The 15,778-nt window shown below is 46.8% G+C and overlaps 1 protein-coding gene across 1 annotated transcript in view; it reads left to right on the top strand.

The window, feature by feature from the left end:
• The window catches only part of LOC114773136 (carbohydrate sulfotransferase 8-like), a 77,020-nt gene extending 63,495 nt beyond the window's left edge, over positions 1-13,525 (top strand). The window contains exons 2-3 of the mRNA XM_028965667.1: positions 9,041-9,078; positions 10,898-13,525. Coding sequence (XP_028821500.1) covers positions 9,041-9,078; positions 10,898-11,992 — 1,133 coding nt within the window. The 3' untranslated portion in view covers positions 11,993-13,525. The remainder of the gene's footprint in view (positions 1-9,040; positions 9,079-10,897) is intronic.
• The last annotated feature ends 2,253 nt before the right edge of the window (positions 13,526-15,778 follow it).

Here is a 15,778-nt window from a genome sequence, read left to right as displayed (position 1 = left end):
CTACTATAGTGCCAGGAGCCGAGAAGAATGATATAAAACACTGTTTCAGAGTGTTTTAGAAAAGAAAAGTCCTCAGCTTCTCAGAGATCATTAACTGAAATCCAAATGGTGATTATTACATGGTGAATTGCATCAGTGCTCTTGGTTCCAAGCCACTCCGTACTAGTCTTGACTGGTGCACGGGGAGGAACTGATTGGTCTTTTGTAATCTAAAGGACAATTAGCACATTAATGAGTAATTAGTAACAAATGTTTCATTTTTTAAAGAATCTCCATGGTTTCCAAAGATTTGTTTGCATTTATAATTGCATTTGAGCTGGTTATTTTAGATTTTTTTTGGATCATCTGCCCTCAAACGTAAACCAGTTGTCGAACTGCATGTCCGTATAAATTGCTTCAATCATGCAGTACTGGAAATCCAATTCACTACGGGACAACATCTGAGAGTGCTCATCAACAAAGGGACATGTGCAGGAGTGTTTTGTGCTCGTGCAGTAGACAGTTGGTGGGGGGTCAATAACAGAGTCCCGCTCTCGCGGCAACAGCCTCATAACCAACTGACAAGCTCCACTTTACAGCACGCTGCTTTTCATGCAACATCAGAGCTGTCAGATAACCAGAGGAAGGAGATGTTTTCAACGCGAGTCCTGCATCGCCATCTCCGTATCTCAGACACATGAAACGCAAATCCCGATCGTACAGGCAATCAGATTCCCCGCTTTCAATTTACCTGGAGATTTACAGAATTCTGAGGGAAGCGACGAAGCTGTCTGATAAAAGGGAGCGTTAGAGGCTTCTGCTTGAGTGAAAGTTTCATCAGTGCTTGTTCCATGGCTGCACAGCTGCTGGACTGGGGCAGGGGGGGGCGCAGATGGCCGGAGACCCACCGTGGCCTCAGGTAAACACTCCGATCTGACATACGGACAGGGAGCACACACACCTCCGAAGCAGACACACACCTCTGCTGTGGTCCAACTGCTGGCCCGACTGCCTTCCAGAAGCTTCTCTTGGATGGCTGCCATCCTGCGGGCCCCGGGACCCTGGGGGGCGATGACCAATCGGGTACAGAGGGACAGACTGAAACGTAACATTTCACCCTATGCATTTTAATATATGAAAACAGGTTGTCTCATGATTGCAGCGCAAATCCTGTAAAATCCTGGGAGATTATACAATATCATTATTGGAAATGAGCCTCCCCATACTTTAAATATTCTAAATTTAGTTCTTTGAAGTATTTATTGGACAATTGCATTATTAAATTCAGTTTATTTTATGCAAATGTAGCATTACAAAAAGAAAAGGAAACATTGCAATAAAAAACAACACCATTTGTTGATATATAACATGTTTCAATACAATTATTGACAAATAATATGCAACGGCTCACCAATCAAATTGAAAGAATATCATAATTAATATCCTTATAGTAATAATTTCATGTATACCCAGTGCCGCATGTTAGGAACAAGCCAGGTTTTTGTTGTAAGGCATGAATTCACTTGCCTCGAAATCATTGAAAGTCTTTCTGGGCGAGGCTACGGGTGACAGTGGGGTCACAGCTGTCCGGGTCCTGAACCCATAAACGGAGACGTGACGGCCTCGCATGCCTGTCAGCTTAGTGGACGCCCAATGGCAATTCTCTCAATTTAGCCCCGCCTTTGTGGACCTCACGTACCAATCCTCTGGGTCTCAAAGAGCCTTGCCTTCTAATTACAGTATTACGGTATACCGCCACGGGACTCCTGAAAGGAGCGGTGGGGGTGGGCGTCGCCACTTTCCATCAAGCGGCTTCGCTTTGATCAGGCTGGCCCGCGTTCGTGGTCCAACATGCCTGCGCTGGTGCTGAGAACAAAACAACGCCACCGCCGGGAAATCAAAGTATTATTAGAAAATCACAGCGGCCCTCTCGACTGCGAATGCCGGGGAAAACATAATCACACGCTTCTGAGTAATATCCAGGTCAGATCGGCGCCTTCCCTCTGCAGCTTCTGAACATCAGAAGGCCATGCTGTTCCTGTCTATTAAGCAGTTTATCTGTAGCATGTGCATCATTAGAACTGTAATCATCTCTACAGCCAACAATACAAACTAGTGCATCTCCAAAAGTGTACGAATGTGGTTAAAATGGCGAATGGGGAATGCTTTTCTGTTTTGCATTTAACAATGATGAGACTACAGCTCATCTCTTGAAATACGTTATCGCCGATTATTACCAATTTATACAAAATCATCCAACGTCTGATGAGTATTTTAATTTATACACCCAAGGCCTTTTCGTTTTTTCGTTAAATGCAATAGTAATTTCACCAATCTGCTGATTATTAAGTTAAAAAGTTGAGGCATCACAGTAATTCTGACTTGGGGTGCAGAACACGTTATTTTTTCCCATTAAGTTGGTTATCCTTTTGTCTTAATGTGGCCTAGCCACGTATATGCACAATCACATGATAATGTCAGTCTTCTCGGTCTGGTCGAAGCTACATACTGGCTGATAAGCCCTCACAGATGAGAGATCGAATGAAAATTCAAATGAACCTGACAGCTGAAGGAAATAATGTGAAATGTCAGTTAAAATGTCTGTGGAAAACACACCTATTGGCCATTTTTCCACGAGTGCTTGAAGCTGCAGTGGCCCATATTCCTCTGTAGCTACAAGCTCCTCTCTGGCCAGCAAATCATTACATTTGCAGCGGACACCCAAAGCAGCTAACTGAGCATGTTCTCTGCAGAAAAACAATCTAGCCCCACGGTGTGTGATGTTCTCCACAGCGGCGCAGTCCCTGGCTCGCTGATACAAACAGATCTGACAAAAGGCCAGATGTCTGCTTTGCATGAGAAGCCTTACATTCCTCTTGCAGGACTTTGCGAACCGGAAACATACCCTGCCGCTCAAGTAACGTTTCAACAGGAAACAATTGGTTTGTCCAACATCGAATTGATCAAAACTACACTGAATTGAACAAAACGCTCCAGACATCGTTGTTGTTGCAGATGCCTGTGGTAGCGGGACGGAATATCTGCATACAAGTAGGGAGCAAAATTTCAGACTAGTGGACCATCTGGTGCACCATCAAATGGGAGTTCATTCGTTATTTTATTGTCAATCACAATTTCTTAATATTTTAGTAAAAAATCTCAAGGAAAACAACACAAAAACAAATTTAATTAGCAAAGAACGAAGTGTGAAGCTTCGATAAAAATCTTTCTGATTATAATGTGTCTGTAGTGATTATGGTTCATTTTACAGGGGAGGGTCCGGGCGCCGTGATCAGGGCGAGGCAGACAGGGGGACGGGAATCGTGACAATGCTGCATTTTTTCTGGCAGGAACGTGGTCGTGTCGATCAGACACTTCTGTTTTTTTTTTATCCTGATTCAGAATGTCGGGTCAGCCTTTCACGTCCCTCCGTGTGACTCAGTCAGTGTAAAATCTCAAGTAACCTGAGATAAGGGGACAGCGGACAGAGGCGGACAGGGAGAAGGACAGGATGGTGAATCTGTCAGTGACAATGTGTGTGTGTGTGTGTGTGTGTGTGTGGATGGAAATGGCTCAGCTCTCATTAGCAAACAGAGCTCTGGGGGCACAGAGTAAACGCCTCTGGGCTACAGAGACTTACTGCCACAACAAGAAGAGGATCGAGGGCTATGTTGTCTATAAAAGCCACAGTGCACGGATCATGTTCACTAATTTTACACTATTTATATCTTCATGGCTTACTAGTTATTGTGTGTATGAGAGGCGGAGCTTTTTGCTGGTGTGTAATTATTTCTGACACCCAGAAGATACCGTTAATGGTATTATTATAAGAAATTCAAAAGGGGAGGAGCCTGTACGCAAGATCGACAACTCTCACACACCCTACTTCCTCGTTTTGGACAATTTAACCCCCCTCCTGTAAATATGTGACGTGCCAGGTGTCCCTCTCCTCTCTTTCTCCTCTGTTTCCTTTCAATCTCTATACTCCTGGTACCCCTTATACACCAACGTGCAGGTTATCAGTGCTTTAATTCCATTGGGTGTGGCCCCGCCCACTTCCAACACCAAAATGCAGGTTATCGGCACTTTAATACAGCGTTCTGATGCAGGAAGGTGAATACAGCCTGTAAAGAGTTGGTGGAGGTGGACATATGGAGGGAGAAAGGAAGGGTAGAGCAGCAGTAATAAGGAGGAGAGAAAGCTGGTGGAGTGATGAAGCAGTGGGAGGTGAGGCAGAGGCTGGGAGAAGTTGCTGAGCTTCAGGCTAAAGAACGGAGTGTGGAGGCAGCAGGGTGGCAGGATGAAAGCCTGTCAGGCCGCAAGGTGCATAACGGAGGCTTTGCCCTGCACGACCACCGAACGGGACGCCGTCTAAACGGCCGCGTCTGACAGACGTGATCTCCCGGGGCGTTTCTGGTTCCTCGCGGCGCTCGGTGTGTAGAGGCCGCGGCCGACTCGGGCTACAATCCCAACTGCAGCCCGGCGCCGATCGGTGTCAAGGAGCAATCCAATCACCGAAAACCAGGCCCGATACTGAGACCCCGAGTTGTAGTTCATCGTCAGCAGCAGCGTTGGAAAGATGGAGGAAAGCAGTGGCAGCGCCTCACTGTAATCTCACAAACTGTCACGTGACCTCCCCAGCAAATGACATTTATTTGGACTCCCCAGCTCTCTGTCGGCGAGCAAAAGGCGAACTAAATATGTGCACCTCAGACTAAGCATATCACAATAATTATGCAAATTTTAGTGGCAACCAGAAGTAGAGCTGTAATTGGGTGTGAAAAGTCAGGCCTTACCCGGCCCGGGCCGGACCGGACCCAACCCCACAAGTACAGCTTTTTTATAACTACTAGTGCTAGACTAAGAGTAAAAAAGTTTCCCCTCCTCACCATCCATTTTTGCATCTCTCTCGCAATAATTAAAACACCTCACCTGACGATCATGGCCGAGAGTTGCAAATCAAGCCAACATTTCATTAAAAAATGTACATTTAATTAAACAACATCACACTTTTTACCTAATCATGCAGATAGAACAGGTACTATAGACCGGACGTTTGTGTTTGCCGCCTGACCTGGGTTGACAGCTCTCGGATTTACAGCTCTAACGAGAAGAGTGCTGGCCACTGTGAGAAGAACTGCATGAAGGCCAGTTCATTCTGATATAGAGGACATGGGTTTCTGCCCATCCCTGCCAAGAGTGGAAATGGTGTTTTCTATGGGCAAGTGGGAGGTTTGGTACAAGTGCATTTTCCGGTGTGTGGATGAGTCTGCTGGACCGCCATATGTTAATTCGTTTTCTTAAGATGTCGTAGGAGTAAGTAAGAAGTTCACCAATCACAGGATGCGTCCCGTCTTATGTCTCAACTATGTAGGAAAAAGCGGATGGTTGGGTGGATGAAAGTCATAGTAATACTATTGGTTTTAGGTCCATCCGTCATTCTGAGAACATGATCCCAGTCATAAGTGCCTCAACCCGTCACATTTCCGTCACATGACCGTTTTTAGTTTTTCCAACCAGAAACTGCACCCGGTGCTGGAGCTCTGCTCGGGTAATAAGGCATTGGCTTGCACAACAACGTCAGCAAAGCTTGTCCAGGGACGGCAATGAGTTTGGCTCCATTAAGCATTCAAAGTGGCGTCCTGGCTGCCTGCTGACACTTCCCCCGTCCGTGGTGACCAATCACGCATTCGCCACTCAGTTGGCAGGGACGCGGCGCAAGTGCAGAGCAAGTGGCCATGCTTAACAGCGCGGCTGGGTAAACACTGACACTGGCAATCCATGTTCCATCTCCTCAGGCAAATCGGGTGGTTCTCACTGCCACGGCGGCGTAACGGTCCCCCCCCTCACTGTCCTTCACACACACCTGCTGCCCTTGCACCTGCCAGCCCGGGAAATTTGCACAAGTGTTAAGTGCACTTTTTTTCAAACCCCCACCCGCTGCTCACCACCCCGCCGCACCAGCGTGCTGAGGAAGACTCCTGATAGGTCAACAGCACTCCCGCATCTTAATAAGATCAGGCCGTCTCAGCTGCCATGATCCTGTTACCCCCCCTGACCGGAGCCAGGAATTAACCGGCCTCCCCTATTCACACATCCCTCTCAAACGCCCCGACCACGCCCATTACTCACCTCGTGGCCATGCGGAGACAGTGCTTCAGGGGACCCAGAACGAATTTCCACGTGGATGGAAAAGCAGCCAACGTATAAGCCAACGTGCTGCAGCAGGTGCAATAAGTCGTGAGAATTTCTATTGAAAAGTATACGCCAAACAAGGAGAACGGGGAGTTACAGCGCCACCTACAGGTGTGGAGGGGGGGACGTTCTCTGCGTCTCCGTGTGGATGACAACGTTGCAGATAATGCATCTGTGTGGACGCAGGTGTGGATGGGACATAAATATTGAGCTGGTGTGTTCTGTGTTTTTCTTTACAGTTTAGAGTCAGTCCTGCAACACATGACGCGGGTTAGTTAGTTAGTTGGTCTAGTTAGATAAAGTTCAACGCTTACCGATCCGGTGTTTTAAACAGGAAAACCAAGAGCTGTTTATACACATGGCGAAAAAATTCCATTCCATTTAAGGTCATGCAGGAAGCACGGTGCAACAGTGCCAGGTACCAAATCGTCCATAAATTTCAGCAAAACACACAAAATATCTATGGAGTCAATAACTTGAAGATCTATAGCCTGTGAAGGCCTGTTGATCTCCCACCCTATGAACTTCTGACCCTAATTGTGTCTGCATGCATTTAAGAAAACAGCATTTTGGGTTTTTATTGCTTAAGAACTAATTAAATTAACTGTTATTATTGTCATATCACAATAATATTGTGCCCAAGCACCAAATCTTTATTATTATTATTGTTTTTTTTTTTTTAATAAAATTGTATTATTATTATTACACCATGTGTTCGAGGGCCCATTCATCACCATGTTGTCTTGATTTGCTTCTGAGTCTTAATCTTAAGTTGAGGTCAGAGGTCAAGCACGAGGCACAACCCTGAGACCATGATTGCGCCTGAACTCCTGGGACCAGACTGTGATTAATGACGGCCCGTTATTCAGGCCAGAGCAGGTTTTTTAAAAGGTCAAAGATCCGAAAATCCCTTATTCTTCAGAAAGTGCGGATAGACGGTGGGCTCATCGACTTCAGCGACAGACCACGTTGTCATTTGTCTCCAATTTCACTCCTGCCTTCTGCCCAGTGACTCAGGGCAGGATGAACTCCTGAAGCCACAGGAATCTTTTTGAGCTGAGAGCAGGGACCCTGGAGGGGGGCATGTGGTCTCGGCCATGATGGCAGCAGGGGTCATTGGCTGGTGGAGGAGAATCACTAATGAAGGTCCTGTTTCCTCTCTGGACGTGGTGGAACTGTCACCATCTGACAACTCTGTCCGGCGTTGTCTCCATGTGCGCTTTTCCCCTGAGAGCAGAACGCCAGACCTGCCGTTAACAGCCTCATTACGTCAGGACCGCGTTCTCCTGCGGCCTCGGTGCGCCCTGACTCAGGGAAGGAGGTGGAGGCGGGGCCAAGCTGCTAATGATGCCGCCTCCTCTTTCAAGGCCTCGACAATAACATTTAGGGGCGACGCATGAATATTCATCAACGATACATGAAAGAAGCCCAAGGACAAGGCCAGAGGAAACCCAAAGTTTTCAGTGAAAGTGAACGGCCCACAATGCACCTGGGCCTTTTATGATATCTGATTAAATGTAATATAAAAAAAATAAAAAAAAAAGGAATTCTAGTTTCTTTATACCAGAATTACAGGAAAGACAGACTTGATGCATGGGGGCTAATCGCGGGAAATGTAACCGTTCATTAGAATTTGTTTAATCCAAACACTCTTATTAACGCATCAATCATGGCGTAATTCTATGTGCAGCGGTGTCACAGCAGGGCTACGCTCATTAAACTTCTTACCTGCAGTCGTCCCGGATGACTTAGTGGGGAGAAAATGAAGACACGCCCACCACAGACATCCAGAACGTGGCCTTCACACTAACAGGCGGTGCACTTTACTCCCAACATTAAAACCAACCATCTCAAATCCAGATGAGGCGCCTGCCGTTGCTCCGGTTCCATGTTGTCCAGTTTTTGTCCTTGTTTGTCCACCTTGGGCCATGTGTGTGTGTGTGTGTGTGTGTGTTGTTGTGCCTGTTTTTTACAAAGATTCAGGCGTGTGATTCCAACTTTCCATTTTCAAACTAACTGGGGGATGCTGAAGAGAAAATATATTCTGCATATGTATTTATGACAAATCTTCAAACTCTTTAGGGTTGTTCATGTTTACCCCCACTGAACAACTAGGCTGAATGAGGTGGGCTCCTTCTTGGACCTCCTGAAATCGTTGTCCAGATCGATGGCCGGGAACGTGTCTTCATGAGCCTGGAGGGCTCTGAAGGTTCTCCAGTTTACACATCCGTGTGCTTCGATTGGCTCATTGTTCCTCCTTCCCTCGGACGGGGAACTGTGGATGTGAGAGACGTCCTCTGCAGATAGAGATTGGAGATTGGAAGGGGGGTGTCATGGCCTGCATCTGAGCCCCCCCCTCTCTCTGCAGGTTCGCATCACTTCCTGTCTGAGATTGGAAGTGACAGGCCACTCAGACAGAGGTGTCTCGGCGCAGCCGTCACGGGCGAAAGGGACGCCAGTCCAGCTGTCCACCTGATTTATCCATCGGCAGACAAGCTCAGGACCCTCGTCCCCACAGTCACGTGACATAAATGCGCATTCCTCCAAAATCCAATCGTAGCAATGGACTGTTACAAATAACGTCCATTACCAGACTTCTCATCATGGCATGTGGACTCTTCATCGCCACGCTCCATCACCGGGATCCCGGTGCAATATGAGGGCCGATAAAATGCAATTCCGATCCATATACCGATGTGTCCTTAATGGACGCAACATTAAAATGTAGAAAATAATGTTGCTCTCCAATCCATTTCTTTGGATGTTTTTCCTCTTTGCAGAAAGCGATAGAATACTTATTTTCTCTCTCTCTCTCTCTCTCTCTCTCTCTCCCTCTATTTCTCTTTGTCTGTCTTTGTCTCTCAAGGGGTGAAGTTCAGCGGCGCGACCAAACAGACAAGCGAGGTGAGCGTCTTCTGGATCCTGCATTCAGACAGGCCGTCTGAAGAAACGACAGCCAGATATATATTTAAAACAGGCCTGTCGGGCGGAGTCGGTCTGTTTTTTCCCCCGCTGCCTCGCTCTGAGCGCCAGTCGAGACGAGGGTCTCACCTGAGTGGGGACGTCCGATGTTCCTCAGTAAAAAGGACTCTGTCCTGCACCCCACGCCAACCAACCCGGTCTGCTTACGGGCTAATGGCCTTATTAATGGAGGAATTTTGATATTTAATTCCACCTAAAATAATCAGGCTGCCCGTGGCAACGCCGTGTCGTAATCCGGTCTTGGGTTTTCCAACTGTAAATTTGCCTGAAATGGACTTTCCTAATAAATCGCGGTGAAGTTAATGAGCTGCTCGCCGCAGTCTTGCAGCCGAGCAGGTGGCACGAGCAGCGGGCGGGACCGGTGGGTTGTGGAACAGCGCCATCAAGTGGCAGGCCTGGAACGGCAGCAGCACCACCTGATTACTGTTAGTCTGAGGATGGGAAATTGAAGAAGAACGTGCACGCTGGTAGCAGCAAGAGAGACGGGGACGTTGTTACAGGACAGTAGTGAGACCAGGTGACGTGGTTCGGGGACGGTGGGGCGATTGGGTTTAAGGTGGCAGAGATTTTGGGGTGAAGGGTCCACTCTTGAAGGTCTTTTATGACTCTGTGGTGGCCTCAGCCGTCTTTAATGGTGTGGTCTGCTGGGGAGGTGGCATCTCTGCTGGGGACAGGAAGAGACTGAACAGGCCTCTGGACCCAGTGGAGGTGGTGAGTGACAGGAGGATGGTGGCTAAGCCGTCATCCCTGCTGGACAGCACCTCCCACCCCGTGCAGGAGACCCTGACAGAACCGAGCAGCTCCTTCAGTGGCAGGCTGCTGCACCCACGATGTGGGACGGAGACGCTCAGAAGGTCTTTCCCGCCAACCGCTGTCAGGCTCTACAACAGCTGACCACACATACACACACATCAGTACACCATCTCCACTTCTCTTATATCTACTCACTCTGCACATATGTAAAATCTCACAAATATATATATCCTAAATGTAAATACCGACATATTTTTTCCTTTTTACAACTCACATTCACTGTTTTATTTAGCTATTCTAAGACTATTTATTTGCTTATTTGTACAGTGAAATGTTATATTATATATTCGACATTGTATTGTCTTATCTTGTACTGTCCACTTCCTGCCGTGACAATGTAAATTTCCCAGTTGTGGGACATTATCTTATCTTATCTTATCTTAAAGATGCTGAGATTTGGGGTGATACGGATGGACAGGACTGAGTGCATCAGGGAGCTTTAGTGTTGGGTATTTCGGAGACGTCCTCAGATTGTGTTGGTTGAGGAGGGACCCTGAGTACGCTGCTGAGCATGGAGATACGAGGCAGGAGGAAAAGGTGGAAAACCTACTGGGAGGTTTATGGTCATGGTGAGAGGACAGTAGCTGATGTAGAAGAGCGGCTGGAAGAAGTAGAATGGACATTGAAAACAAACACAGAAAAGTGATATTTAGGTGACTGGCCATGTCATAAATCCAGGAATGGCCTGGACTCCAGCATGGAGACCCGAGAAGGTCAGTCAACTCAGCCACAGCAGCTCAAATTACAATGAAAGAAAGCCGGTTTAGTTCCACTCAGCGAGTGGATGTCCCCTTGTGACATCACTGAAGATGTGACCCTTTGGTACAATGTAGAGTAGTCAGTGTAAAGCTCAGACATTAATGTCTAAACCGCCGGCAACAGACGTCAGTACACCCCTGTGTTTCTTCTTCTTGTCTCCTCGCTTCAGGAACTGTGTGCTCAGTTTAGCGAAGCCCAGAGGGCTCGGCAGGACCAGAGATCTTTGGAGGAGACCCTCACCAGCCCCATTCCTCCCATGCAGTTCCCGGCATTCGCCGCCACGCCAGGCTCCCGGGAACAAGAGCCGAGCTCCCCGCGCCTCACCCAGCGCCACAGGAAGCTCTTGAAGACCAGCCCTGTGGTGAGGTCTCCAAACATGTCCACGCCGGTGTCGTCCTCCTCCACCTCCAGGACCTCGCACCGGACGTGGGCCCGGCTCTCCCACGTCCAGGAGGCCCGGCAGAGGCTGATGAAGGAGGTCTGCGCCAAGTACAAGAGCAACATCTCCCGAACCATCACTCCGCACCACGTGTCTCGCATCTACGTCGAGGACAAGTACAAACTCCTGTACTGCGAGGTGCCCAAGGCCGGCTGCTCCAACTGGAAGAGGGTCCTGATGGTCCTGGCGGGTCTGGCCTCCTCCGCCAGCGAGATAAACCACGACGCCGTCCACTACGGCAACCACATCAAGCGGCTGGACAGCTTCGACCGGCAGGGCATCACCCAGCGCCTGGAGACCTACACCAAAGTCCTCTTTGTCAGGGAGCCGCTAGAACGGCTGGTGTCCGCCTTCCGGGACAAGTTCGAAAGCCCCAACTCGTATTACCACCCGGTGTTCGGGAAGGCCATCATCTCCAAGTACCGCGCCAACGCGTCCAGGGCCGCGCTGAGGACCGGCAGCGGCGTGACCTTCCAGGAGTTCATGCAGTACCTGCTGGACGTGCACAGGCCCGTGGGCATGGACATCCACTGGGAGCCGGTCCACCAGCTCTGCAGCCCCTGTCTGCTGAGCTACGACTTCATCGGCAAGTTCGAGACCATGGAGCAGGAGGCCAACGTCCTCCTGGAACGGACAGGCGCCCCGCGCAACCTCACCTTCCCCCGGTTCAAGGACAGGAACCCCGGGGCGGAGAGGACTTCCACCGGCCTCATGCAGCGCTACGTGGCACAGCTCAGCGCCGCCGAGAGGCAGCGGGCCTACGACTTCTACTACATGGACTACCTGATGTTCAACTACTCCAAACCGTTCCAGGACCTGTACTGAGCCGCCGCACACCACCACCACCCTCGGGCCTCTTCCTTTAAACGTATACTTCTGTTACTACAGTACACATCGGAGCGCCACGGCGTCGTTTCCGGTCGTATTACCTTCACCCGCTGGACCGGCGTCCCGTCTGTAGATGAACCCTTTAGCAAGCACTGTCATACAGCCTTTACTGACAAATATTTTCATGAAATCTATTTAAAAAGTTGTAAAAAGGGCATTCAAAGGACTATATATTTTTATATATATACACACACACACACACACACACACATATACGTATACGTATTTGTATAATGGGTTCCTGCATTTGTCTGTGGGCATTTCTTGATTTTTCCGCTCGTTGGTTGTCCTTTCAGTAACGCCACTCGAAACGTCCCGTGTCTGTCCGGTTCCCGTTCTGCATTTAAAATGAAAGCATCGTGCCGACAGCTTTACAGGGTCCCGTCCAACTGCTCTCTAGCATCCAAGTAGTTCAAACAACAGCATTATAAGAACGAGACACCCGGGGACCGTCCCCAAAAACCAATTATCACCGTCAACAACAACAGTAAGTATTAAAAAGGCTGTGCTTTTAATAATGGACGACTTGCATTCGGCACATGAACAACCACAAAACCATATTGATGGGTGAGAACCATATGGGCAAAAACTAAAATAGTCACACGCAACTTTTTGGCACCAACTGCTTGTGTGTGATCAGTGTGAGGTCATTAGATTTTTCATTTTTTTATAAATGATCCTCACCCCTCGATAAATACTAGTGGCGACCTTTAAACGATTAACTGACTGTTTAATGACACCAACTTGATAAATTCTCCACATGGCCACCCGATCACATGGACGTATGGCAGATCGTGAAGGTTTATACCAAAGTTCTATGCCACTGTTAAATCTCCACGGCGACAGGAGCGTGTTCGGTTTCTGTCCATCGGCGCCACAGAAGGATCTCAGGAGGACCTGACCTCAGAGAGAACACCCGGACCAACTGTCCAGACCTTTAGCTTTCTACCCATCACGGCGGGGTGACAACGTGGCCATATCCAGGTGAGACCGAGCGGCCAGAGCGGCAAACTCCATTCCAGACAAATGAACATCATTCTGGTTTTATTATCTTCACATTTAAATCTATTTTTGGGATGAGAAGAAGATGACAAAGTATTAGAAGCTGTATATTATGACAATATATATATATGAGATTCTGTTAGTGTGGTGCGTTATGCCATTGGCCCTCAATCATTTCTCCAAGACTGATTATGTTCGGGTGGTCAGGTGACCTTCCTGTCCGTGATGAGAACATGTGTTAATAAGCTATGTTATATATTAAAGCTCTATAAGGTAATACAAGTGAATGTATTCTCTATCGTGGGTGCAGAAGTGTACAGAGTCCCGGTCTCGAACCCCTTGCCTTATTTTACACTGCCAATCAACAAGTGTATTTTCAGGAAGACATTCTTCAGGTGGAAGATTCCTGTGGAAGATTCCTGTCTGCTGAGCGTCTATGAATAAATGTTTTTTGTCTTTTAAGCTCAACCGCCTTGTTTTTTTTTATGCCCATGCCTGCTGAGCAGATTCATGGTCATTGTCACAGAACCGGAGGACGTTCTGCAGGGACTTGGGTGGAGAACATCAGTGTGCATTTCAATAAAATGAAATGTTGCAGTGGTTAATGGGACCAAAGTCATGAAAAGGTCGCCATCTAGTGGCCAAAAATAGGGAATTTTAATTCAGAATTATGGCCATGTATATTTTTGATAAAACTGCTTTCAGACACTAATGTACCAACACAAACAGTAACAGAATATATAATCACTGCAGTATCTCATAAAGTACATTTCAAACATGAAACATAATTAAATAAAATACTGACGCATCAGTAGATGTAGCTTCTGAATTAATAATTTAATATCTTGGGAGCTCTTTAGTACAAAATGTACGAAATGAGCTGTGAGTGACATCATTCCACGTCTGGCGTAATGAAATTCGGAGCCTTGTCTAATGAAACTCCGACCATGTCTTTATTTAAAAAAGCGGCCGTGATTGACAGGTGGCTGGTTTTAATTAGATCTGAAGCCGAGTGGAGAGCGACTTGAGTTAATTGACAGAGTCGGGAGGCTTTCTCTCCGAATCTTTCTAGTTTAATCGAGTTTAATGTCAGCCTGCTTTTTTTTTTTAAACTTGGCTCATGTAGTGGTAATATTTTGCGTGCATTATGAAATGATCTTTCATCCAGCCGACATGTGCTGGTGTCAGATTATGTGTTATTAAGCATCGTTCCAGTAATGATGACCATGTGGGAAGATCTGTGCATCTTTTTATGTCGCATACATCAATATTTTCAATAGCTGATGTGTGATCCTCCATCCTAAAATCAAGAGTGATTATAAAATGAATACTTGTGCTAACCACAATCAATCATATTGCGCCTTGCCCACTTAAACGTGCTTATGAAATATAATTAAAGACTTTTTTTTCCCCAAAAATTACACATTTGTCAGCATCTGGCAGTGTCTTGTGTTTAAGTCATGAGGGTTTCAGCTTAAATTAATTTTTCTCATTAGCAGCGGTGAATTGGTGCTGTTCAGACGTATATTTTGTGATATATTTTTGCAGCTCCTGACCTGTGTACCCTCTACACTGCCACAGTGTGCCACAGGGGCCAGGAGCCGCCCTCCAGGGCCCTTCACATGCAGGGCAACGTGTTTTTTTTTAAAAAGTGTATGAATTATGAATCAAAGTCCTTCCTCTAATCATGCTTCCTATAATATAATACTGACTGATCCTTTGTTGGCACGCACCAGCTACAGCAGAACATTCTGGAAGGGAGAGAACGCCTCTTAAAATAATTAATCAAAATCCCGACTTCACCTGTTCAGACAGACCTGGAATAAATGCACATTGTTAGTAATAATCATATCTCTGTCATAACTCACCAATTTCCCTGACCTGAAAATAAGCAGCTTATTGTAATACGGTACCAGATGGTAAATTATATTTTAAATATATATTAATTATCAGGCATGGCCAGTTGTATTGATTTGTATAATTAACTTTCCTACTCACCCACTGAGACACTCAGCCGGCAATAGTTGAAAATGCTAATTATACAACTGATAAAGGTTTATATTCTATTAATTATATTCTATCTTTTACAACTCATGCTTGAATTTTTTCTTATTAAAGGAAAAATATGTCTTCTACAATCACAGCATATATCAATAGACTAATGGACCGTTGTTTGCTTTAATTCTGTCCTACGGCCACAAGGTGGCAGCACAATTTTTTTTTAATAAAGAAAGAAACGAAGTAAAGAATAGACTGTTGTGGCTTAACCCCTTCCTGGAAATGATGACCTTACATGCTTCTCTGAGTCAACTGTCCATCACTAAGAACCCCTCTCCTGTCACCTACACTGCGTGCGGGGACAATGGTGACATGCTGTACTGATGCGCGTACTGAAGCTAAACAACATCTTCATTACAGTCGGCCTGGAAAGGCTTTTACCGCATCGTGCTGAATGTCACACAGCATAAAAACAACAAAGAAACGGAATTAAACTGCATTCTGCAGTGACCATTAATTATGCAGCATGATTAATAAGATCAATGCGAAGACGGGATCGATGGTTAGGCCCCCTACGTGAGTGAGGAGCTTCTTCTGCCTGTTTGTCCCCACCAGCTAGGACATGACGATCACTTTCTGACGGGGGGACGAGAGGAGGTCCTTTTAATATTTGAAAAATCACTAGAGCAGCTGAGTTCATTATGCAAAAATGAATTCGAACCC

The sequence above is a fragment of the Denticeps clupeoides genome, unplaced genomic scaffold (genome assembly GCF_900700375.1).
Source record: "Denticeps clupeoides unplaced genomic scaffold, fDenClu1.1, whole genome shotgun sequence".
In the NCBI taxonomy this organism is placed as follows: domain Eukaryota; kingdom Metazoa; phylum Chordata; class Actinopteri; order Clupeiformes; family Denticipitidae; genus Denticeps; species Denticeps clupeoides.
This window is presented reverse-complemented; position numbering and strand designations above follow the sequence as displayed.